Source organism: Ascaphus truei, chromosome 11 (assembly GCF_040206685.1).
Source record: "Ascaphus truei isolate aAscTru1 chromosome 11, aAscTru1.hap1, whole genome shotgun sequence".
NCBI lineage: Eukaryota > Metazoa > Chordata > Amphibia > Anura > Ascaphidae > Ascaphus > Ascaphus truei.
In genome coordinates, this window is record NC_134493.1 from 47,959,853 (window position 1) to 47,986,388 (window position 26,536).

Sequence of the window (26,536 nt, forward strand, 5' to 3'; positions counted from 1 at the left end):
AAGGCACAAAATAATCTGGTAAAGAAACAAAAAACGAATAGACCACTGATGAAGTTGCCCAGCACGGAAACGTTGGATGCGTTACAGTTATTAAATGACCTTTTTTGCATTGACTTGAGCTTTTCATTTTTGGTGTGCTTGGCTAATGCCCGTCTATCCAGCGGGGTAACTAAAATGAAACAGTCTTTTTTCTAACTGCAGCTGATCAACGCTCTACAGAACAGAAACATCTTCATTATAACGGCAGAAACTCTGCCAACAACCTGTATTTCTGAGCGCCTACGACTTCTCAATTGGGTTGTCCCAAGCTGGATCCTCCAGTCCTGGCTATGAACTGGCTGCCATAGACATGGTCAAATATTGTGAAGAAGCTCCAATAACACACCTTAGGCCTGGGACCCGCTGCGCCCGACGGCGCGGGCGGCTGCACGGGCTTTCCCCACCAGCAGGGGAATCCTCCGGAGCCGGTCCCAGTCCCCCCTGGCTGCACAGCTCACTACACTCTGTGACGCGTCAGCCGCTACAGGATACAAGAGAATTGTGATCCCTAGCGTTGACGCGTCACGTGGTGTGGCTGTGAGCCAATGAGGAGTGGAGGCTTCGGGAGGAGAGGCTTCGGGGAGCGGGGAAGAGTGTGGAGGGAAAGCAGCATGAGTGCCTGTCTGTGTGTGTGTCTGAGTGCCTGCCTGCGTGCGTGTGCGTGTGAGAGAGTGCCTGCGTGTGTGTATGAGTGTGTGTGTTGCTTGTGATCAGCAGCTCCAGCCCGAGCCCGTGGAGGGAGGGAGGGAGGGGGGGGGGGAAGAGTAGCGGGTCCCTCCGCTCAAGTCACGCCCCCCTTCCCGCTCAAGCCTCCCACTCCCGCCCACCTCCCGCTCCCTACAGACCGCATATCGCGGTCTGTGTATGTCAGCGCCCCGCCTGTCTGCAGTGCGGGAGCGCTGATGGAGGGAGCGGGGCCTTAGCCTTAGGTAGCCTCAGGATTGGCCCCAACATAAGTTTTGGATAATTGCAGTTTTTCCTCCTGCAAATAAATATACTTTGCATCTTTAGGGGGAGCCAGAGACTGGAATGTGCCATCTAAGCCTTTTTTTTTGATCTGGCCATCTTGGGGAAAAAAATCTGAAGAGCAACTAGACCAGATGATGTAGCATCTTTATCTGCTTGTATTCAAATAATTATGTACAGTATATATAGCACATTTCTGTCCAAAGGGTATGATGGTAAAATAAAAAAATACTTACAAAATATATAAAAACCCTACTAAATTGTCCCTTTAGTGAAGACTCAATATGACCGATTATGCAAATAAACAACCAGTACATAAAGTATAAAGAGCGGCGCTCCGATAGTCTATCTTAATAAAACGTGGGTTTATTGAGCAGTGATCAGTGCTCAATAAACCCACCTTTTATGAATACAGACCATCGGAGCGCCACTCTTTATACATTACGTACTTTGGCGGTGTTTGTACCAATGGCTTTACCATTTCTTACCTGATACTTTTTAGTCTTTACCGCAATCACAGCATTCACAGGAACCAGGAGGATCATGACAGCCACACCTGCCAACACAGAGGGACCCAGGTTCTAAAAGAAGAGGGACACTTTGATGGGTCAATACGGATACCCCGATGTAATGAAAGCCAACATGTAATAAGAACCGGTCCATGAATTTCCATTCACTAGGGAAAGCCACAAATCAAATAGGTTTTATTCACAACAGAGCACACCTGTGGACAAAGGATCCTGAATGGTGGCAATAGTGAGAGCCTGCAGGCAGAAATATGCCCTGCATGACGTTACAGCTCCGTCTGGTAATTAGGGGGTTAAAAATGACAACAACAAAAAATCTACTGGGGAACACAATGGTTCAAGATAAAAGAAAATTAAACTGGAGGTGAAGCGGGGTTTTAATGCAGCAGTCCGCACGGTCGCTCTGCTTTCCCTTTCCAAAGCAGGTTATCATTTATAAAATCTGACACTTCGCTCGAGAGATTTAAGCGTTTAAAATAAGTGTTCGGGAAGTTAAAATGGCGCTCACCAGAGCAATTTAAAAGGGTACCATGGTAACCTTAGAAGCAAAAAAAGACTGGGAAAAGTAGGTCTTAAATAAATAAATACAGTAATATGTTACAAGTGCGGAACATGCTCAGGGGGAAAGATACTAAAATGATGCGTTAAACTCCCACAAGGCTTCGGGGAGGGGGTGGGAGGGCAGAAATGGCTGTTTTCAACGTGAGTGGAAGCGGAAAAAAATATTCAGAAAAAGGACACTATATGTAGTCAACATCAATATCCGCTCTGTTTAAGGATGTTATAGAACACCGCAGTATGTTAGCCAGCGTAAAAAAGTTTTACCTACACAATATTCCATTTACTGTTGTATATTTGAGGTCACTTTCCCCAGTACCATTCCAAATGGCACAATTAAACCTAGCAACATAGAATACTCTGCTCCTCAGCTTTGAGTCTGCCAAGATTGTGGATGTCTAATCGGAAGGATGTAACACAGCGCAGCAGTATGTCAGCCAGCAGTATGTCAGCCAGCAGTGAAAGGTTTACAGCAGAATCCAAATGAATGGTCATATTTATTTATTTATTTTTTTAAATGTGAAGATGGGGGCGTGAGGAGACCATAACACAACCAAATCTTACCTGCCACAATAAATAAAGTGCCAGTATGACCTGCAGGGGAGCGGACCAAATCATGTTTATGTACGTAGCCAAGTCCATGAACCTCTGAGCATCCACAGACATTAGATTGACAATTTCTCCTACGGTGGAGGTGCGACGGGAAGAGTTGCTGATGATCAATGCCTGAGAGAATGAGCAGAGAACAGAGAGGAGACCGGTAAACCAAAGTGGAAGTCACGTCTTGCCCTGATTTGCCATCAGAGCCAAGCAGGGGGTGCACGTGTGTGCGCGCGTGCAGGGGGAAAAGTTAGTGCACCCCATAGTTATAGAATTGAAGCTGGGGGTTGTCGGAGCTGAACCACGTTCATTTCAGCTCCGGGGACCCCCTGCTTCCCAAGATAGACATCCATAAAGGTGGCGGGTAGCAGCTGCGGCTGGGGCTACCGAAATTGCGGCTTAAATGTACCGCGGGCCAATAGGAAGCCGTGACATCATCCCTTGTGGCTTCCTATTGGCCTGCGTGACCTGGACATTTAAACCTGCGGAGCTGCTACCGCTTCCCCCTTACAGATGGAAAAGGAGAGTAAAGGAACACTATGCATTATTAATAAAAAAAAATTAAAAAAGACAGTACTGTGCATACACTGATCTTGAGAAAGGTCCGGTTGGCGACCGAAACATTGACCCATTAAAACCAACCACTGACATTTGATTAACATCGAGTATACCGGTTCCTGATCCCATATACCACTGTACATTACTCAACCTCTGCACCTAGTAAGATGTGGAGTGCAATGTCCTTCCTGATCTACTACACCTATAAACGCGCGCGCGAACACCCACCTACTGTCTATGTGCATTATTCTCACTTAGATTGTAAGCTCTTCGGGACAGGGACTCCTTTTCCTAATGTTACTTTTATGTCTGAAGCGCTTATTCCCATTATGTGTTCTATTATTATGTCACGTGTATTACTGCTGTGACGCGCTGTGTACATAAATGGCGCTATATAAAGATATACATACAAACTTTGTGATGATTCTTTCATACCTTACGATAAACCACACCTACGACTGCGGTTTTAAGTCTCATTCCAGTGACGAAGCAGATGTGAAAATACTTGTGCAGGATGAGGGTTTGCAGACAAGCACAAAAAAACAGCAGCGCTGTATACAGGTATCCCTGCCAGTTTGGGGCATCCTTGTCACCCACAAACCTAATGAGCAACCTGAAAAGAACCAGAACATCCATATTGGCTGTATTCCAAGTCATATATAAATCACCAATGTACTAATGCTGTACAGGTGCAATTCTCTACAAATAGTCATTAGAAAATCCGTGCATTACTAAAATATATTCAGAACGCCACTTTTCTTGAATTAGCTACGGTACTGTACATAAAATCAAGCAACATGTGTTAAGAATATTACAGGGTTTTTCTAACGCAATGGGGGAAAAATAAATTAAATAAACTTGAGCATATTCACAACGAGGGTATGCCCAAAACCTGCTTTTCCCATTCTCTCTTAGCATTCAATACTTCCACTGCAGCCAGGAATTCTGGCAAAGACCTGCCAATGAAAACACAGTGCTAGTTTCTGCTATGGTTCTCTGAATCCGTTTGCCTTAATAAAGCACAGGCTGAGTCTAAGGCCTCGGGCATGGTCAGCGCTTAGGTGCTGACCCGTGCTGAGGCGCGCTGGTGCTTACCAGTGAGCCCCTACAGCCGCAATGAGAACGCCTTTAGTAGGGGCTCGCCTACGCTTTCGCAAGCGTGCGGAAGTGTAGGTCTTATACAAATTTAAGATTTGGCGCTCGCCGGAGCGCAGGGCCGGTCACGTGAGCGGTTCACCCAATGAGGGCAAACCAGCTCCGTGACGTCACTGGCCCGCCCCCGGACGGCGTGCGGACCAAGGCCAGGGAAAGCACCTGCTTTTCCTCTGCCTCCGCGCTTGAGAAGGCACCCTGGACGCAGCCTAAGAAGTGCATGGCCAGCAAACCTGCTCACAGACAGCTGTTTCGACCTTTTGGGTCTCAGTGTGAGGGGTGGTTGCTGACCTTGCAATGTGGTACGTGGGTATAACCTGCAACACACAAACTACCGGGAGTAAAAAAATAAAAAAAAAAATTGTGACAAAAACCCCTTGTGACATTTATTTCTAGCTGAAAGGTCCTGAAATGCATTGCTTTGCAAAACATGAAAAGGGATTAACCTTAACTTTGACCTCCTCCTGTTTTCCCCTTTAACAATGTAACGTGCAGTATTCCAGTGCAAGTTTTCATAAACTACTGTAGCAATTTGACAGCCCCAGTCGTTATGCAAAAAGTCGTATGTTGTCTCATTACCCGAGATGTACCTGGCAGAATCCTTAACAGAGCTACGGTAATGGGATCATGCACGGATTCTGACGGTGAAAAGACCACACTTGTCAATAAAGTTCCATTGGTTTACGTTATAAATATATTTTTTTTAAAAAACGCCCCTCACCTGACTTGTGCAAATAAGTGATTTAATCAAAAATGGTCGTAGGTAGGACCAAAACGTTGTCCATTTTTTTAAAAATGAACTCACTATTTGCACAAGTCCGTGCGAGGGACTTTCTTCCATGTCTTCATATACGCGGCTTGGATTATTTTACTCCCTGAGCCGCCCATGGCAGGGGTTTAACGTTACAGGAGTGCCCTTTGTTCATTCTTTGGCAACGTATCGTTGTCAAATGTTATTCTTGTTCCCGTACACATTCAAAAACATACAAGCCGTAGTCTTACTTTAAGATTTCTGGTCCAGAAAACATCATTACATCATGAACGAATTTGAAGAAAGCGCTCATCAGAAAGTACGGCGCAAAGGTTTTGTATAAGGCCTTGAATAAGGACGGCTCGACTTCTTTAGGGGTCGGTTGCACGATCAGAGCCTCGGCCTCCTCTCTTATATCCTCGCTTGAATGGTTTGGCTTGGTTTCCTTTTTGGGAGAATAGAAAATTTTCAAAGGCTGCCTGGAATGAAAAAAGTATATGAGAATATGATCCCTTTGTGCACGGATTCACTGCTCGTAGCTTCATCTTTTTATGTACCGGTGTAGCTCGTGGTTTAGAAAGGCCCAAGGCGCGCCGATTTGGACTTTAAATCGACATGGTATCGGTAAACCTTATTTGGATAGAATACAGAGCACCTGCGGCAGCTTTTTGAGTCCTCTGGGTGCACTCTACAACGCCATCAATATTTCACCGAGACGACCACATATCCCGTCAGAAGGCTGGATATCAGTCTTCGTAGGATTCAATGCAAGTGCTGCATCAGAATATTACAACATACAGCATGGTGCTAAACTTCAGTCTCTCTCTCTCTCTCTCCCCCCCCCCCCCCAACAGATCAGCTTTTCAGGATATCCCCGCTTCAGCACAGGTGCCTCACTCAGTGCCCGCTTCAGCACAAGTGCCTCAATCAGAGGATCAGTCTTTGACTGAGCCTCTAATTGAGCCACCTATGCTGAAGTTGGGATATCCTAAAAACCTGACCTGTTGGGGGGAGGGAGGGGGCTTCAGGACTGAAGTTGAGCCCCCCTGGCATACTGTATCGCAATCTACATGTATAATTCACTTTGCTATATCCGCCTAGCACCAAGTTCAACAAGCTGCATGGGCACGTGTGTTTGTTTTTCTACTTGTTCAAGTAAGAGAACGGGTTTCTGTTATTCCACAAGATGCAGGTGCCAGTAGGATTAGTCAAACATTTAAAAACAGTGGTGGGCAGCGTGTAACACGTCAGGGGCTGCAAGTGTGACCATCACTGGGGCCACGTATTACATACACAAATATATACTGTATGAAGTGGACGGGGTGCACCGTGGGCTTTTAACTCTCCCCGGTGCACAGGCCGCAGGGACATTGCTGCAGTGACAGGTAGGCGTTCCTTCCCCACCCCCTCCCTTCTGCAGCTTAATACCGGTGCGCTGGTAAATATATTTTCGCTAGACTTCTAACACTACTGGGAACTAGTGATTAGCGCAGGAGAGGCTTGGGGGCAAGACAGATGCAACAGGCCTCATTGTTCCCTTTTGGCAGGATGTGTGGTATTTTGCACCAACAGTGCCATTGAATCCCATGGAAACACGGACATTCGCAGTTAAAACTGGATGTGTTGTGTTTTCTGGGGGAACATTGAAGTCTGCTACATGTGTGTCTCAGTACAATATCATTAAGAAGCTGAGGGAGAGAAGTTATCATCAGCAACATCCCCGCTTCCCCTAAACCGGGGGAGAGAGGGCAGCAGGTTGGGGAACAGGGGTCGCCAGTTGCCCACAATGTACAAACCAGTAAAGCCCCTCGTCATTCCTGTTAGTTACTGTAACAAACACAGCAAAGATATCTGCCTCTTGACTCCAGTTCAGGATGAAGTCTGCTTTTAAAAATCCACACAATTATCCTATTAGAACTTCAAAAGTCATCTACAATATTATCTGTCACAATATTTTCAAAACAAATAAGTAACCTAGCACAGAACCGCACTTCAAACGTGCAGCAAGAGTCAGCCAATGCGCCAGCTTGTCCTAACACGCCATTGAATTACAGAATGTGCAAGACAAGTCTCATGGTTTAACCGTCACTCTGAATGACTAGAATTTCTCATGTCTGATGGTACAAAGCATTGTTCAACTCATTTACCAAAAGGGCAGCTTAGAAAAGTCAAAAGCATACCTTAATGTCATTTTATTTGGTTTAAAAAATAAATACATAGCAATATTACAACACAAATATTTTGCAAGCATTTATAACATCTGTACCATCTGTACCATCTGTACCATCTACTTGGTTTTACTTGGCTCCTGCTAATTTAATTGCACTTGCTAAAAACAGCCGACAGTCCATGGGATACAAATTAATTAGCGCGGCATACAGCCTATATGCTAAAGAAGTTTTTTTTTTTTATTCTCCATTCAAAGGCAATGAGAAATATTCTGCTCCGCTCTGTTAAGATGCTGGACATCTGCATTTCAGACAAAAAGGCTGTATGATTATATGGGAGACCTGGACAATTGTATTTTATCTGAAATCATTCTATATTATCTTGGTCAAATAAACTGAATGAATACATACATACAGGCATACCCCGCATTAACGTACGCAATGGGGCCGGAGCATGTATGTAAAGCGAAAATGTACTTAAAGTGAAGCACTACCTTTTCCCCACTTATCGATGCATGTACTGCACTGCAATCATATACGTGCATAACCGATGTAAATAACACATTTGTAAAAGGCTCTATAGTCTCCCCGCTTGCGCACAGCTTCAGTACAGGTAGGGAGCTGCCGTTTGCCTATTGGGCGATATGTCCTTACTCGCGAGTGTACTAAAAGTGAGTGTCCTTAAACCAGGGTATGCCTGTATATACATACATACATACATACATACCCTCATTTTGTTACCCAGACAAGAGTTAATGACATGAAATCCCCCGGTGTAATTACCAAATACTTTGATGATGCACGTGGTCACAAGTGCTTGAAGATTAAACTTTTTGTAAAACTTACTTTTTTGCCTTAGAGAATTCGGTCGCCCAGTTCTTGGATAAAACGGGTACAACTTCATGGGACATGTCGTCTTTGTTTAAGGACCATAGATCCGTCGCTTCCAACGGTCTTTTGTATCCCTTAATCATCAGGCTAGACAGGAAGGGCATAACATTAATTACATCACAATTCGCATTATAAGTGGGTTCCTCTACCAGGGACCTATTACTGGTTATTGATAAGTGTAGGAAGTACTCCTCGTTACCCCCTATTTTTAGGCTACCATGAAGAGCAGCGTTCCACAAAATGCAGCAAAATTTAATCTTAAAGCAGCAGTTTTAGCTGCACATTTAAAAAAAACTTTTAAAAGTGTTTATACCAGGAGGCTCTCAGAACGTTACTGCGCTCGAGGGACCCGCCTAATTTTATCAGGTATTTACAGTTTTTAGTGCTGGGGTCTCCAAGTTGGCTTCCCAAACATGGCCAATAAACAGCCACAATTGGATGAAGTTGCGACTTCCTTTGGCAAACGGGACCGGCACTGAAAAAAACCCGTAAGTATCTGCAGAACCATGGAGCTGAAAATAGCGCAGTTCAGCTCAAAGAAACCCCCCCGACACCCGGTTCAAATAAATGTCAAATTTGGGGGAGGGATTGCTGCTTAAGTGCAAATCACTATGCATTTTTTGCATCCTTTACAAATGAAAAGCACCAAAAACACAAATGTAATTGATGAACATTCCCCATCCAACGTTTGCGGAGTAGGTTGTGTTATAAAGTTACATAGAAATAGCCAATTTTCACACTATACATTACAATATGGGTTTAATAAAGTACGTTCTCTAAATCCATCTTACCTACTTATCCACCAGAAAGTGATTTTAGAAAGAAAGGATGCACTTGACTCTGGACAAGAATTCTAAGGGATAAAACAATGAAGTTAATGGACATGCAGAATATTTTAATACACACACACACACACAGAGTGAACTGTCACAGACACACATGTTTGCGTTGTTTTAAAAAAACTGTCCAGACGTTTTTTTTTTCCAAAAAGCAGCAATATACATAAAAGACCTCAAAAATATAAAATGTTAAACTTTTTTTTCTGACAAAAGATCAAACGAAAATAACACCAGATCTGCGGTTACCATATTAAATTAGTATACCGGACTCAGGCTTTGGTCATTCATCTTTGGCATCAACTTTTAAGAATGGATGAATAGTACTCAAGGATGTTGGACACATTCTGCGGGTTCTATAGCTATACTCCAACTTTAATGTCACTGCATTCACAACCAGCTCGGAATTCCGTGTTGCGTTTTAACCGTGTGATGTCATGATACAGCTACAGTAACCAGCAAGCTGATTCTGCATGACCACACCGTGCTATAAAACAAGGACACGTATTCCTTCTTAAATACGAGGAAGCGAAGAGAGCAGCCCTCCAAAATGGTGGTCTATACACGCTCAACGTTGCGGTCCAATACAGAGGACCTCACTCACGGTTGACCTTGAGAAAGGTCTGCGGCGTTGGACCAACAAATATTAACCACTACCTTAGAGGGCTACTCTTTCCGTATACGTCAATATATTGTTAAATATGATGCAACAACACAGAATCATGTATATGTTGAAAATACCAAATGTTCAAACAAAAATGTGTTCACAGCAATAGCAAACAGAGTACATATAAAGGCAAAAACAAAAAATAGGACCACAATTGATTGACTCAAAAATACGTTTTGCTCAAGTTTTACTAATCTTTTTAAAGACAGAGAGTGTTTAGGAGGGAAGACTTGTTTCCCGCCCACACAAATTCCATTCCCACAAGTCATTTATCGCTATGAATCACCGTTTCTTTATTACTGTGTTTGCAAATCCAAGTATTAAATTGTGTAATATTAAGCAGGAATCCTGCCTAAAACTAATATATGCATTATTATTTTTTTACGCCATTGGAACCAGGTCGTTCAGAAGCTCTGGGCACCGCCAGTTTCCCAGTTACTTACATGTCCAGTGTTCTTCCAGGGTATTTAAACGTCCATCCAATAGGAAGCTGCAACTGATGGCCTTGTAGCTTCCTATTGGCCTACGGGACCCGCTAAATATGGTGGCAATTCTGGTATCCATGGAAGGAGCAGAAACACTGGTTAAGTATCTCACTGCTATACGAGCGTGATCATACTTATGCCAAAAACATGATCGGAAGTGGAGATTTGGAGATGGGGGGGCGGTGACCCTCACAGGCACAAAAGATACGGCAGTGGAAATATTCTAAAATCACTTACAAGGTTATTGATCCTTTCGGAGAAGAGAGGCGGTCGGTCAGGAAAGCAGGCCAAGATCAGCTGTGCTAGCACCAGAACAAAGTACGTGTAGAACGTGGCATCGCGGAACACATCTATGTGGGCATCCTGCAGAGAACAAGACACAGAAAAAGCATTCAGGGTTGGGAAAAATATTACCATTGTGCTTTCCATTCAAATAACAGCTTCTTCCTATGCTAGCAGATTAACTCTTGCATGCCATTAAAACATATATTCCCTTAACTAGAACACAACGCCTGCTATGCAGTTCCATAGAATACGGTATGTCTTATTGACAACATATTGATGTCATTTGAATTGTATTGTTTTAAGATAGAGGATACGGATAGCAAGACAACACTAAGATACATTGTTTTAAATACACTGTATAAAAATAAAATCTCTAGATCTTAAGATTTATTATAGCTCTTTCTACAGCCATGCAACCGTGGTCAATTCCTGTGGCTTACATTAATGCCCCCCTGGCAGTAATCATTACAGAATTCAACAAAACCTTCTCAAAAAGCAAGAAAAACTCAAGTGATGGCTTGTTTGAGACAATTACCCTCTGTATGAGAAGATTGTGTCAGAGATTTCTCAGCATTCATAGTTACATAGTAGATGAGGTGGAAAAAAAAAAAAAAACAGATCTCCATCAAGTTACCCATGTGCTAAATTTAGACAACAGATACTTTATCCAATATTTGTACTTACAGTATATTGATCCAGAGGAAGACAAATAAAACCCCCTGTGACATTTATCTAATGATATCTCATAAAGGGAAAATGTCATTCCTTGCCGACTGCAAATATTGGTAAATCGGATTACTCCCCGGATCAACATCCTCCCCATGTTTACTTATTTGGTATATCCCTGTATACCTTTCCTTTCTAAAAAGATGTCCAACCTTATTTGAAAATATTCATTGTATCTACCATCACAGTCTCCATGGAGGGTGGAGAGTGGAGGAGAGAAGAGAAATCACTTGTGTTTTTGTCACCAACACATATAGCTTTAAATGTCAAATATTCCACCATATTCTGTTATGCCGCCTGCACTAAAACACACCCCTACAAATCATGCTCTCACATTCTCTTTCTGTCCATGCTTCTCCTCCTTGCTTCTGGGGATATCTCTCCCAATCCTGGTCCCTGCCTTATTTCTACTTGCTCTCGTCCTCGCCTTCCACATGCAACTTCTACTCCTTCTGGTGTCAACCCCTCTAACCTCATACCCATCCCTTGTCACCCTCCCTCCTCTCTCCCTTTCTCCTGTGCCCTTTGGAATGCTCGCTCCCTCTCTTACAAGTTCCTCTCTGTGCATGACTTCTTTCTCTCTCACTCCCTGCTTCTCTTTGCTATAACTGAGACCTGGCTCACTCAGTCTGACTCTGCTCTGGAAGCTGCCCTCTCCTATGGTGGCCTTTCCTTCTCCCACACTCCACGCCCTGGTGGCAGGGGTGGAGGCGTGGGGCTCCTGCTCTCCTCTCTCTGCCGTTACAGAACAGTTTCTATTCCCCCCTCTCTTGCTTTTCCCTCCTTCGAGGCTCACACAGTCCAGATCTTCTCTCCTCTCCCGGTCCATGTGGCGGTCATCTATCGCCCACCTTCCTCTACTCATCCCCCTTCTGCCTTTCTCTCTCACTTTGAATCCTGGCTCTCTTTCTTTCTTTCTCTCCTCAGACTCCCCTGTTCTTCTCCTTGGGGACTTCAACTGCCACATTGATGACCCCTCTCTCCGTTGGGCTTCCCGCTTTCTTTCTCTAACCTCTTCTTTTGGCCTTCAACAGTGGACTGCAGCCAGCACCCACAAGGATGGCCACTACTTAGACCTGGTTTTCACTAAAAACTTCTCTCTCTCCGACTTCTCCATTTCCCCTTTTCCTCTCTCCGACCATCACCTCATCTCATTTTCTCTCTCTCGCTTCTCTCCATCTCCATCTCGCCCTCGTTTTTGCAGAAACCTGCGCTCTATTAACCTACCAGCTCTTGATTCCAATTTACGCTCCTCCCTCTCCTCTCTCAGTTCTGCTTCAGACCCTGACAACCTGGTCAGGAACTACAACTCTGCCTTAGCTTCCTCTCTTGATCTTCATGCTCCACTTTCTCTCTGCCGTCCTCGCCCTTCTAACCCCAGACCCTGGCTAAACTCCCACACACGCATGCTGCGTTCCTCCACTCGTTCCTCTGAACGCCTCTGGAGGAAATCTCATACGCTCGCAGACTTCATTCACTACAAATTTATGCTATCCTGTTTCAACTCTGCCCTCTTTCAGGCTAAACAAACCTACTTTTCATCACTAATCAACACACACAAGTCTAACCCACGCCGTCTCTTTTCTGTCTTTGACTCTCTACTCAGACCACCCTCAGCTGCCTCCTCTTCTTCGTCCATCTCACCTCAGGACTTTGCTGACTTTTTTAAAAATAAGGTGGAGTCCATACGGCAAAACATCCCATCTGTTGCCTCCTCCCATCCCACAATGCTTCCCAACTCTCCTCCTGTCTTTCTTGACTCTTTTTCTGCTATCTCGGAGGAGGATGTATTACTGCTGATCTCCTCTTCTCCCTCTACCACTTGCCCTCTTGATCCCATTCCCTCCCATCTCCTAAAACCTCTTGCTCCTTCTATAATCCCTATGCTCACACAGATCTTTAACTCTTCCCTCTACTCTGGTACCTTTCCTTCATCCTTCAAGCATGCAACCGTTATACCATTACTCAAAAACAGCAAGCTTGACCCTACCTGTCCTTCTAACTATCGACCTGTCTCCCTCCTGCCTTTTGCCTCCAAACTCCTTGAACGTCTTGTATTCTCTCGATTGCTACACTTTCTCAACACCTATTCTGTACTAGACCCTCTACAATCTGGCTTCCGCACTGCTCACTCTACTGAAACAGCCCTCACTAAAATAACTGACGACCTCCACGCTGCCAAAGACAGAGGTCATTACACTCTGCTCATATTACTCGACCTCTCTGCAGCATTCGACACCGTGGACCACCCTCTTCTCCTTCACATTCTCCATACTCTTGGTATTCGGAACAAAGCTTTATCCTGGATCTCCTCTTACCTCTCCCATCGTACCTTCAGTGTCTCTTTTGCTAACACCTCCTCCTCTATTGATCTCTCTGTGGGGGTACCCCAGGGCTCTGTCCTGGGACCCCTTCTCTTTTCTCTCTACACACTCTCTCTAGGTGACCTAATCACATCTTTTGGGTTTAAATATCACCTCTATGCTGACGACACACAAATTTACCTTTCAACCCCTGACCTTACACCTGCTATACAGACCAAAGTTTCTGAATGCCTCTCTGGAATATCATCCTGGATGGCCATCCGCCGACTGAAACTTAACATGGCAAAAACAGAGCTCCTTATACTACCTCCCAAACCTGGCCCTACTACATCCTTCCACATTGCTATTGGAAATACGATCATTCACCCAGTAGCCCAAGCACGCTGCCTAGGGGTCACACTTGATTCCTCTCTCTCATTCTCCTCTCATATTCAAAACGTTTCTAAAACTTGTCGCTTTTTCCTCCGCAATATCACAAAGATACGCCCTTTCCTCTGTTACTCAACTGCTAAAACTCTGACTCAGGCCCTCATTCTCTCACGTCTCGATTACTGCAACCTCCTGCTGTCCGGCCTTCCTACCTCTCACCTGTCTCCCCTACAATCTATCCTAAACACTGCTGCCAGAATCACTCTACTCTTTCCTAAATCTGTCTCAGCGTCTCCCCTGCTGAAATCCCTCTCCTGGCTTCCGATTAAATCGCGTATCTCACACTCAATTCTACTGCTCACTTTTAAAGCTTTACATTCTTCTGCCCCTCATTACATCTCAGCCCTAATTTCTCGCTATGCACCATCACGACTCTTGCGTTCTTCTCAAGGAAGTCTTCTTACTACCCCCTTTGTATCTAAAGCTCTCTCCCGCCTTAAACCTTTCTCACTTTCTGCCCCACACCTCTGGAATGCCCTTCCCCTCAATACCCGACTAGCCCCCTCGCTATCCACCTTTAAGACCCACCTTAAGACACATCTGCTTAAAGAAGCATGAGTAGCACTGGATAATCATGGACACATGACACAAAGCTTGGCCCCCTGCAGACGCACTTACTAGTATTCCCTCCTACTGTCTCTGTACGTTCTCCCTACCTACCAATTAGATTGTAAGCTCCTCGGAGCAGGGTCTCCTTCCTTAATGTTACTTTTACAGTATGTCTGAAGCACTTATTCCCATGATCTGTTATTTATATTTGTTATTTATATGACATGTATTACTACTGTGAAGCGCTATGTACATTTTATGGCGCTATACAAATAAAGACATACATACATACATTCCCTCCTGAATTTCGGCGTCCCGTATTAGAAAAATTTAAATGTGGCAACCCTAAATAAAGTATAGTAAAGATTCAGGTCTTGCTCACCATAAGTAACACAATAGAAGCAAAATACTTGCGTTTTTGGTACCAGTGCACCTTGGTTCAGGGGAAAGCCTGCCTGGAGAATTCCTACGTATAAGCAAAGGAAGGGAAATCCAGGGCACTACGGATTTGAAAATGAAGGTTTGTGCCTTTGACAGAATAAATCTTCATTTTCAAATCCGTAGTGTCCTGGATTTCCACTCCTTTGAACCCTAAATAATACATATACAGTGGAGAGAAAAAAGCTGTGTGTGCTGTGCACGCGCATAGTAAGTGAAACTTCTTTGACTTTTGTCACAGAAATTGACTTATAACGCGCGTGCTCGGCACACGTGTCAGTGTGTCAGTCAGTGAGTATGTATGTGTTTGTTTGTGTGTGTGTCAGTCAGTGTATGTATCTGTGCCGGTCAGTGTATGTAACTGTACCGGTCAGTGTGTGTATTTGTGTCAGTCATTGTGTGTGTGTGTGTGTGTGTGTGTGTCAGTGTATGTCTCTCTCTCTCTGTGTTGTGTGAATGTCTCTCTGTGTCGGTCAGTGAGTGTATGTGTGTGTGTCAGTCAGTGTGCGTGCGTATGTGTGTCAGTCAGTGTGTGTGCGTATGTGTGACAGTCAGTGTGCGTGCGCGTGCGTCAAAGTGTGCGTGCGTCAAAGTGTGCATGCATCAGTGTGTGTGTGTATGTGTTTATTGGCAGCAGTACCAGCATCATGAATGTTGAGCGGGTGGGGGAGCTCACAGTGGGGGGGAAGGAATAGGCACATCATTCAGGGGCGGTGTTCGGTACATCACTGGGGTGTGCGTGCGTGTGTCAGTGTGTGTCAGAGTGTGCGCGTGCGTGTGTCAGTGTGCGTGCGTGCGTCAGTGTGTGCGCGTGCATCAGAGTGTGTGCATGCGTCAGAGTAAGTGTGTGTGTGTGTGTGCGTCAGAGTAAGTGTGTGTCATTGTGTGTATGTGTCAGTCAATGTGTGTGTCAGTCAATGTGTGTATGTCAGTGTGTGCGTGTCTGTCAGTGTATGTGTATCTCTCTGTGTGTACCGTATGTCTCTCTGTCTGTGTCCTGCCCCCTCTCTCCTGACTCCCCCCACCCCCAACGGAGCTGCGGACCCGGGGGGCTCAGTCTGAGTCTTCTGAGCAGATAAACCCCCCCCCCCCCCGGCGGCGCGCTCAAGCTCCCCCCTTCCCCACCCCCCGGCGGCGCGCTCAAGCTCCCCCCTTCCCCACAACCCGGCGGTGCGCTCAAGCTCCCCCCTTCCCCACAACCCGGCGGCGCGCTCAAGCTCCCCCCTTCCCCCCCCCCCAGCGGCGCGCTCAAGCTCCCCCCTTCCCCACCCCCCCCCGGCGGCGCGCTCAAACCACCCTATTCCCAGGCGCCGCTGCCAGCCGCTTCTGCGCATGCGTGGCGCGCGGCATGGCAGTGGGCGGGGAACGGCGCCGCTGCCAGCCACTTCTGCGCATGCGTGGCGCGCGGCATGGCAGCGGGCGACGGAACAGCGGCGCCGTGGCAGTTAGGAGCGGCGGCTATCGCCGCCGCATGTGAGCAACTAGGTGTGGGTGTGTGGGAGGGTGAGGGGTGCGGCGGCGATTAGGAGCGGCGCCGGCGGCCATATGTGACAGGGGGGGGTGTGAGCGGAGCGGCGTCCATTACGTGACGTCACTTCCGTTTCACATTTCGCCCCCCCATCTATCCAGTTTTATCCCATCAGAGGTACCACTAAAGAAGTTTCACTTCAAAAGGTTGTGAACCCCAAAGATAATTATGGAAATTCCATAGTTTTTCCATGATACTGCACCTTTCTTGAATCAAACCCTGTTTTAAATATCCAATAAGGTTTATATTAACCAATTCCATGTCTTTTAAAACAAAATGATGTATTTATTAGACAAACAAACAATGAGTAATTAAGAGTCAGGGTATATGAAAAAGTAAGTGAAACCCTTGTTTTATCCCCTAAATTAAAGATGATGGTTTGGGGCTGCTTTGCTGCCTCAGGACCTGGACAGCTTGCCATCATTGACAACCATGAATTCTGCATTGTATCAGAAGGTTCTAGAGGAGAATGTCAGGCCATCCGTCCATGAACTAAAGCGAAAGCGGGTCATGCAGCAAGACAATGACCCTAAACATACAAAGAGATCTACAAAAGAATGGATGCAGAAGAAGAAATTCCACCTTTTAGAATGGCCTAGTCAAAGTCTGGACCTAAACCCTATCGGAATTTGGGGGCAGGACCTGAAGCGAGCTGTCCATGCAAGGGAACCCTCAAATGTCACTGAATTGAAGCAGTTCTGTAAGGAGGAATGGGCCAAAATTGCTCAAATCCCGATGTGAGAGACGCCAGTAGTTACAAACAGTTGAAGTCATTGCTGCTCAAGGGGGCGCCACCAGGTACTGACACTAAAGGGTCACATACTTTCTCACACATGGATATTGAATGCCGAATCATTTGTGGATAAATAAAATGTTGAAAAAGTACCATGTTTTTGTGTCATCTGTTTGATCAGGTTATCTTCATCTATTATTAGGACATAGATTAAGATCTAATCACAATTTGGGTTTGAAACATGTGGAAATCTTAAGGGGTTCACAACCTTTTTCTTGCCACTGTGCATGTTTAATGCAGACATTATATACAGAACGCTCACAAATCTTTGCAAGAATTCTCTACATAGATTAGCTGCAGTTTCCTACCTTTCAGCTCACAACTCTATTATGTACACAGAACATAAGACATAAGACATGTGATATACACATATGTGCTGAGAAATGTGGGAATAAGATGCACTGAATATGCAGAACATTATTTGCCAGCACCAAGCATGTCGGCCCCACCTCGAATTGCTCGTTACTGTGACTGAGCAGCGACGTTCAACACCCCCCGAGGCATGGAATGAAAATGCCTATTGATATTGGTGCTGAGGCCATGTTAAAGCAGCCATTCACTTACCGGTTTTAAGGCATGTAGAACTTTGGACCTAAAGATTACTATGGCACAAAGCAGTGCTATGAGCCAGAGATGGAGCAGTATTCCTGAAGACTGGACCCCTTTCATTCGCTCGAACTGGATTAAAAAAGTTGCTAGCAGCTGTAGAAACAGAATATGTAGACAAAGTCAATGTGAACATGTCATAGTTCTACAACTAAATAACATTTGATAGGAGGTGGCAGGGATCCAGCACATTAACAAAGCCATTGAGGCTGCCAAGAGGTTAATTATTGCCATCAAACGCTGTCCCATTGCTCAGACCTGTTACATCAGGTCAGTTGTTCACTTGCTGTGCAGATTCTGGCACCAAGATTCTAAGCAACCAGGAGAATATGTTAAGGGATTATAAACAATCCGATCTAATACGAGATCATGCGCTCACCTGAAGGATTCGTACATTCACTTTGTAACCACACAGCTCCAGGGCAGGATGGGATACTAAAGCTAGTATGTCCTTTACTGCAACCATTTTTATGGCACTACTAAATACTGTAAGTAAACCGCATCCCTGTCTCCACCGCTCATGCGTCTTCTACTGTATGTGGCCCAAACAAAAAGCAATAAAATCGTACTAGGAGTCCCTGGGGACAAAGAGGTAACTGGGAAACCAAGCCACGGCCATTTACAAGCAGTACTGTTTCCAATGACATTACTGATGGAGGCAGAGGTCTTTACTATCAATATATATGTTAGGACTGAGTAGGAGTGGATGTCCCGTTAAAAGAAAAATGTTGGGTTTAAAGCTTCCACCGTGACCGTGTTGAAATACATACCATTGTTATGCCCAGTATTGTGGGGCTGACGACGAATACCGGAGCTCGATAAATATTTTGACTCCTTTCCCAGAAAGAGTAGAAGAGGTCCGCCCAGCAGACTATCCATAGGATGAAGCCTATAGCCTAGGAGGAACCAGAGTTACTACAAAACCCACACAATAAAAACCATGGGCAGCAACAATTCTTCTGCTAAACCGCATTACAGAGACGTACAGTATTAAGTAATAAACAGGGACTGAAGCAGTTTAAAACCAAATCTAAAAAGGTGTTTAATATGGCAAACCCCTGTAATTATTTATTTATACAATGTGTTCCCAGGAAGTAATACATTGAGAGTTACCTCTCGTTTTCACGTATGTCCTGGGCACAGAGTTATAAACGACAAATACATGGCTACAAATACAGTTACAATGAGTGAAATGGGTCAGGGGTGCGCAAACTTAAGTTTGCGCCCCGTTGTCTCCTCTCCCCTATGTCTATGCCCCCCCCCCTCCTTACCTGCTCTCGGGCTCCACGCGTCATATGATGTTACGTGACGCGTTGCCATTTGATGCCGCGTCGTCAGGGAAGAGCCGGCTGAGAGCAGGTAAGTGAAGTTACAGAGGCCTCGCGCCTCCCGCGGCATTTAATTTACATGCCTGCAACCGTGCGCCCCCTTAGAAAATCTCACGCCCCCCAGTTTGCACACCGCTGAAATGGGTTATACAAAACACTATATACAAGACATTGCATGAACAGGTAAAGATAATATATATTGTAGGCGTATATAACAGTTACAGACCAAATTAAAATGAGAGACAGCTCTTAGATATATCTATACAGTATTTATGCCATGAAAACAGGGCGGTCGTTAAGAATAAATTCAATGTTCTTTCAAAAGGGAACTGCACAAAAGAAGTACAATTCCCTTTAACCGTTGGTAATAACCATCCCCAAACAGGGCATTATATCCGGGCAATAACACCCCAGCTGGAGAAGTTCAAGGTCCGCAGCATGGTCATGGAAAGGCCCAGTAAGAAGAGGATTATTACTATTATAGGCTCAAATTGTATTTTTCATGTTACCAGTGGTTACTGGTGTATACAGTATTTCTCAGCATTTGTGGCCATTAGCGCCAAGCATTTCGACCAAGGGTGCTCAACTCCAGTCCTCAAGAGCTACCAACTGGTCAGTTGAGCCCCTGATTGAGCCACTTGTGCCCAAATCACAAGGCCTGGTTTCTGATCCCCAGATTCACCAAACTTCGTTACGGGTTAACGCAGCTAAACAGGTGTAAACTAAATAGGAGATGAAGCCGTTCAGGTGCGTTAATAACCCATAAACAAGCTGTATAAATCCCAACCTGAATATTCTACTTTTAGCCCACAATATCCTTGAATCTGCCTTACTCCATTTTTTATTATGTAAAGGTGTATTTCGAAAATTCAGCTTCACTTACTCCGCATTTTTATTTAAATTAACAAAATTGCCTTTACTTTCATTTTTGTTTTCATCTAGATAACATCATTTCAGAGTTGGAGAAATGTTGATTCTGGAACAATGTTCTTCCAGGCAGCCAAATTAATAAATAAATAGCTAATGTCCTTTTCCCCCCTAACAAAATCAGTATGTATTGTGCAATTTTAATTTTTCTGCTTTTACAGTTTTTCCCCCTCATAAATAATTCAACTTGTACTAACAAAAACCACAAAAAAATCTATCACATTTTGTGGTTCTCTTTCCTATATATTTTTTTTTTTTTTTTTTAAAGACTTACTAGGTCTGTAAATCTCCACCCAAAAACGGATTTTGAGCAGTCCGTAAACTAATCACCACATGTTTTCCCCAACAGTGGCGTGACTTAGCCCCTTTAAGGGGCCCCTGGGTGATGTCATGGCGTCGATGCGTCAAGCCACGACCTCATGGAGGAGGGCTACTCTGTTACAGAGGCCACGCCCTCTCCCTGGCAAATCAGTTTCATTGCTGTGGAAAAGCACGGGCCCTCTGTAACCGCTTGGGGTGGGAGAGGGAGGGATCATCAAGTGTTCATAAGGAGGGTGCCAAGCAGGGGCCCCCGGGACCTGCCCAGGCAGTAGTTACGCCACCGACTCCAAAGCTGCAGTGATCAGTGCAAAGTTTTTAGTTTTTTTTTTTAGAACATCTGCAAGACATTTTCCAAATGGGAAGCACGCGCCGATCACATACGTTGAGACAATAGCCAGTAAAAGTCTAAAATCTTTTTGGACAGAACACCTGGACCCCCAAAATATTTGACAGAAGGGGGAACTGATCCTTTAAAACAAAATATCTTGGAGCCTGCAATATAAAAACCCAGCAGGTTCACAGGAGCAGTCAGAACACAAGCGAGAAGAACTTACTGTTTTCGCCTTGCTGAGATGCGACATCTGGATGTAGCCCTGGTCGTTCCGCTGGAGGTAGAAAAGGTAGAAAGGGAAGCAGGCCCAGAGGTAGACGCACGGAATCCATACCAGGACAGTATTTTGGAAGCACTTGGTGAAGTCGGGGTTTTGGGTGTGCCAGCTGACATTTGCATCCTGCAGGAAGAAAAAAAAGAAAACAAAAACCCCTCAACAAAATGGAAGTGTGTCAGGATTGTAAAATATTAGGCAAAAATACAGGGGGGGAAAAAAGTGGATATATTTTTTTTTTTTTTTTAAACAGGAGCACACAGGCAGAGTGATGGAGGACAGGGTGTTTACCCGTGTACACGAGTGTTCAAACTACCTGTCCCCTTTTCATATACAGAACTTTTATTTCACATACAGAGAGCAGATGGAATCTTGGGGTTTTTGGCACAAAGTAACACACTCCAGGTGTAAAATAGTAGAAACAATAGATTAACCCCTTCACTGCCAGGTGGGCCAGCAAAAACAGAGGATAAGAAGGTGATATCACTTTACCCCATCACGGACTACAGGTGCCAGAAACGCAATGTGGCTTATGTACAGTACTAGAGTCACAAATGCTTTTTTTGATGCAAAATTGGCCCATGGCAAACGCAACCGAATTTGTGCTTGTGTGCACCAATGTACTTACCTTTTCTTTTTTTAGTGCGTTGAAATGGTCTGCACTCGGCATACAGCCGGAAACGCGATGCAACATACAACAAGGCATGAAGAAGCACTAGGCCAAGGGTGGCCAGCTCCAGTCCTCAAGGGCCACCAACAGGTCAGGTTAAGGATATCCCTGCTTCAGCACAGGTGGCTCAGTCAACGACTGAGCCATCTGTGCTGAAGCAGGGATATCCTTAAAACCTGACCTGTTGGTGGCCCTTGAGGACTGGAGTTGGCCGCCCCTGCGAAAGGGGGATAGCTGAGTGAAAGCGAAGCTCGCTCAGTTTCAGGCCCAGGAGACCACACCGTAGCAGCTTCCAGGACTGCTAGAGTGCAGAGATTGTTCACAATCGACTCTTGATTGGGACTGGAGGTTACAGAGGCGGCAGCAGAGCAGACTTCCTGCTCAGAGCTGCACAAGCCGGCAAGAGAGCAGGTTCCCAGAGAGGTTATCTGTGGGAAACAAACAGGGCTCCCTCCCTGTACCAAAACAAAGGTCATTTTGATTTATTTGCAGACTAATGCTATTTTTGTGCTGTTTTGCCCTGCTGTATAATCGTACTGCAACCGGTTTCCCCCAGTCCGGGGAATAAAGGACTTTTCTTTGAACGCACTTGGTGTCTGGACGTCTTACTGACCCTACCCAGGAGGCCGCTCCGTCACAGCGTGTCAAAATCGTTCGCCAAATCCAACGCGAGGTAAACCCTAAAATGAGACTGTATAGTATAGCGCAAGCACAGACTAGAGATGGGCGAGTTTTTGGGGCGATTTTGGATCCGCACCGGATCGGCCGGTTGTTTTGGTTTCGCGGATTTCCGCAGATCAATCTCAACAAAAAAAGGGAGATTTGCGTTTTGCAAATTATTATTTTTATTACCAATACACTCGGCAGATTTTGCAACTCCTGGACAGATTTGCAGAACCCAATCCGCTGGAAGATTCTTAAGGTTCCGCCAACGGATTGCGGAATCCATGGATTGGAATCCGGGAAACAGAGTCGCCCATCTGTAGCACAGACTCAAATGGGTGTGACGCAGCACAAATGTTTCATTGTATACGCTAACAAAATGTATTATTTGTTAGACTATGGCTATTACACCAGTTATTTATAGTTATTACTAGTTCTAAATAAATACAAAATACACAGTTCTGTTTTAATCGAAATGGCAATCAGGTATTGAACATGTTTGTTTGCATTTTTAGCGCTGAAAGTAAATAATAGTACATAGGTCCCAACTGGCCCCAAAAAGGTCCCATCCCAAAATGACATATTGGACTTTCAATGTCATGAAAGTGCTCAATCTCACCACACCTGGGCCGGAATTTCAATGGACATGCAGCTTCCTCACCAACATCCCTTTGTGGAGCCAATGAGGGAAATCTTACGTGTCAGGGACTGTCTACTTTTTGTCTATTAACCCTTCGGGCGTCCGAGTACATAGTTACTAAGACATGGGTTCTGGCACCCTGGGAGCCGCATGACACCATAGCGACGTCTTACAATCGTGCTCGTGTAACTAGGGGAGATTGCGACCTGCGCGCCAAACGTGATCTGAACTGATGGGGAACGGAAGGCGGGGGGGGGGTGACTCCTCCCATACAGTGACGGAAGCGGTGGTGTGATCGGAACGGGGGAGGGGCCGTGGCACTCTTGCTCTAAACGGGTGAAACCCCTTTTCTAATTGACTTCGAGGCTGGCGGCGCGTGCACCCCAATTCCCTGGTCTGCAGAGAGGGGGAAAGACAGGGGGCGGGGGGGGGGGGGTGTGTGATGGGGAAGCGGACGTGACATCAACCGGCTGGTTTGCCCTCATTGGCTGAACCGCCGGGGGCGTGGCCTAGCGCTCCGTCGCTAGTTCCCCTCACAATTTTCTTGCAGGCTGGAAAACTCAGTGCGCAGCGCGGCGGCCCGGCCCCAATGTGGGGCGGCTCTTGTCCCTACAGCGGGCGCTGCAGTAGCCAGGGGGGACCTGGCCTTGATGAACCCTCAGTGTGATGCTAACCTTTCAGCACAAAAAGGGTGAAAAACTAAATGTAAAAATATTACTTTCAATGGGACGCCGTCGAAACAAGCCCATATACAGAAGATCCATATGCAAGGGGGGTCCATTGAAAGTAATCGGATACAAAAATCGGTATTTTTGCTCAGTAACACACTGTTTTTTCTTATCTTTCATTGCATATTGCGCCCGAGTCTACACGCCAGAGGACATCTTCCTCCTTTTTCCAGTTCGTTTTTTGGAGGGACGTGGAACTCCCCCTATGGACTCTGGCGGCTGGACCTGCGTATCATCTTCAATACTGACTTATATACGGGACAATTTCAGATTTAGAACCATCCATATATTCCGGGACTGATTAAAACATCCATTAATTCACCTTCACTGCACAACCGTGTTTTATCACACAATTCTTGTTCAAATTTCTATTATACAATCACTTTTTTTCACACATACAGTATTAGATAGTTCTTGGCTAGCGCTACTTTTTCTGTTCTCTTCAGGTGTAAATAGCCGGAATCGCGCCGGCACCCACATGTGACAGACTTGTTTGATTAGAAAGCAATGTGGTTTAAGAATAAACAACATTTCATAACTGTGCAGGTTCACTGCAACACTGGAGAATGGGTTTTCTTCATTTTGCTTAGTCATGCTGAGATAGAGACAGAGAGAAACAGAAAGAGACATGGAAACAGAGAAACACACCGATAGAGACAGACACACACAGAGACACACAGAGACACACAGAGACACACAGAGACACACAGAGACACAGAGACACACAGAGACACACACATTTTAAGAATGCTGTTAAACGTCAGATTGGTAACAGGTTATTTTACCATCAGCACGAGAACATTGTTCAGTTCCTGCAAACAGGGTCATAACACAAAGGCCCAGTTTGCGACCTCCCCGTGTAAATGAACGGAGCTTGAGTCTTTCCCAGCAAGGGGTAAGTGGCTTGGCCTTCGCAGAATATTGAAGGAGCAAAATAGTATAATGTATTAAACCCCCAAAACCCTTTAACATGCCCAACTTCCTACTGAAAAGGCAACACGCTGCAATTTCTTCCTATATAGACCTAAATAAATAAATAACTTATGGTGGGAAAAGTGCCAAAAACGCTCTACCGTACACTAAATAAAATGACCACCTGTGGGGCATTTGCATGTCTCAGGACTGGGTTGCAGACTTGTCTGAGACATGCAAATTGCACTACAAGTGGTATTTTTAGTTACTGTTCCTATAGAGAGATATTCATGGGTATGCTGGGTTATAAAGGGCCCTTATATGTACCTTCACAGCTACAGGAGGCTGCAAGACTTCAGAAACCACTCCCGGCACCTCTGCCGTCATGTTATTTTCTTAAGCTCCAGCTTCTAAGGTTAGACTGCACTGGGCTCTGGGGAGAGCTCCATGTTAACCTCCCGGACACGTAATATTTCAAAACATGTCTGCTACACGGAGCAGCGGACTTTAAAAATATACAGTGTTGGAAAGAGCAGTGAGAGAGGAAGAGAAAATGTAGGGGGGGGGGGGGGGGGGCACAAAGTATTTTTTCCCTTATACTGTAAGTGCATCACTAAAGCGTTGTGCTCAGACTTTAACATGGGGATTTATAGAACAACTGTAACTGTTAAACGGTTTATAGCACGGCTGTCAAGTCACCTTCTCCAAAACACATTAAAACAATTGAAAGATTTTACAAATCAGGTGTTTTGGAGAAATACTGGAATTAAAAAAATGCCAGATCAGTTAACAAATAACTTATGCCTGTAACAGATTAAGTTGGAAAGTAAACTGTATACTGTGCTGGCCATGGTAAAATCTACAGGTATAATAATTGTACCTGTATATAATTATTTTAAAAAAAAGAAGCTTACACTAAGGCAGGGGTGCTCCAATCCAGTCCTCAAGCCTCCTCTAAAACAGGTTAGGTTTTCAGGATATCCCAGCTTCAGCACAGGTGGCTCAGAGGCTAAGGCCCCAGTGCGCGCGCCGGGGGGGGCTGACGGCACTCGTTACCTGCATCAGCGCGACCTGGTGGACTTCAGGGAACTCGCAACGGGGGAGGTGTGGCGGCGGTTGTCATGGTGTCACGCGGCGGTTTCGCCCTCATTGGCTGAATGATGGAACGCGGCCAAAATCTTGTCATGTGGCAAAGGCGGTCACGCATCTCGCCTTGTGCGCGTACGCATGCCGACTGGGGCCTGCCACATAGTGGGCTGTGCCTTGCGTGTGTGTCGCGCGTGCAGCCGTGGCCACCAGGGACAAAGCCTAAGCTGAAGCAAGGACTGATTGAGCCACCTGTGCTGAAGCTGGGATATCCTGAAAACCTGACCTGTTTGGAGCGGGCAGGAGGACTGAAGTTGAGCACCCCCTGCACCAAGCGACTTGGGCAGCCACAAAGAACGGGCACTGGGGCTGTAAACTATGCCTCCGAGGAATACGATCCCACCTCTAAGAGTGCGCTCACGCCACGTACATATCTTCACACATCCGGGAGCTGGGACTTTAAGCAGCGACTCCGCAGGGCTTGTTATGCTGTTTATTCTTCCTGGGGAGCAGGCCACCTCCATCTGACCTTGGCAGAGTAACGCGACTAATTGGAGCTCACTGTGCCAGTCGCTGAATGTGGAGCTCAAGTTTGCCCCGCACGGACTGTTTGAGGAGGGGGAACACGCTAATCCCGTTTATACTTTGAGACTTGTCTCCTCCAAGAATACAAAATACAAATCAATATTTTGGAGGCAGTCTCACATAGCAACATATGTTATCAATAATGTTAACGTAGCCGGGCCCTTTTATTTACTAAGCAGCCCAAACTGGAAGGAA

General features: G+C 45.5%; 1 protein-coding gene across 4 annotated transcripts in view; it reads right to left on the reverse strand.

The window, feature by feature from the left end:
* Positions 1–26,536, reverse strand: part of LOC142463399 (multidrug resistance-associated protein 1-like) — a 92,811-nt gene that overhangs the window by 35,296 nt on the left and 30,979 nt on the right. For all 4 annotated transcript variants that reach the window (XM_075566089.1, XM_075566090.1, XM_075566092.1 and 1 more), the window contains 10 exons: positions 21,007–21,183; positions 18,647–18,772; positions 17,835–17,972; positions 10,436–10,561; positions 9,002–9,063; positions 8,166–8,297; positions 5,403–5,630; positions 3,684–3,861; positions 2,655–2,816; positions 1,494–1,586 (listed from right to left, as the gene is read on the reverse strand). In XM_075566089.1, the coding sequence (XP_075422204.1) occupies positions 1,494–1,586; positions 2,655–2,816; positions 3,684–3,861; positions 5,403–5,630; positions 8,166–8,297; positions 9,002–9,063; positions 10,436–10,561; positions 17,835–17,972; positions 18,647–18,772; positions 21,007–21,183 (1,422 nt within the window). The remainder of the gene's footprint in view (positions 1–1,493; positions 1,587–2,654; positions 2,817–3,683; positions 3,862–5,402; positions 5,631–8,165; positions 8,298–9,001; positions 9,064–10,435; positions 10,562–17,834; positions 17,973–18,646; positions 18,773–21,006; positions 21,184–26,536) is intronic.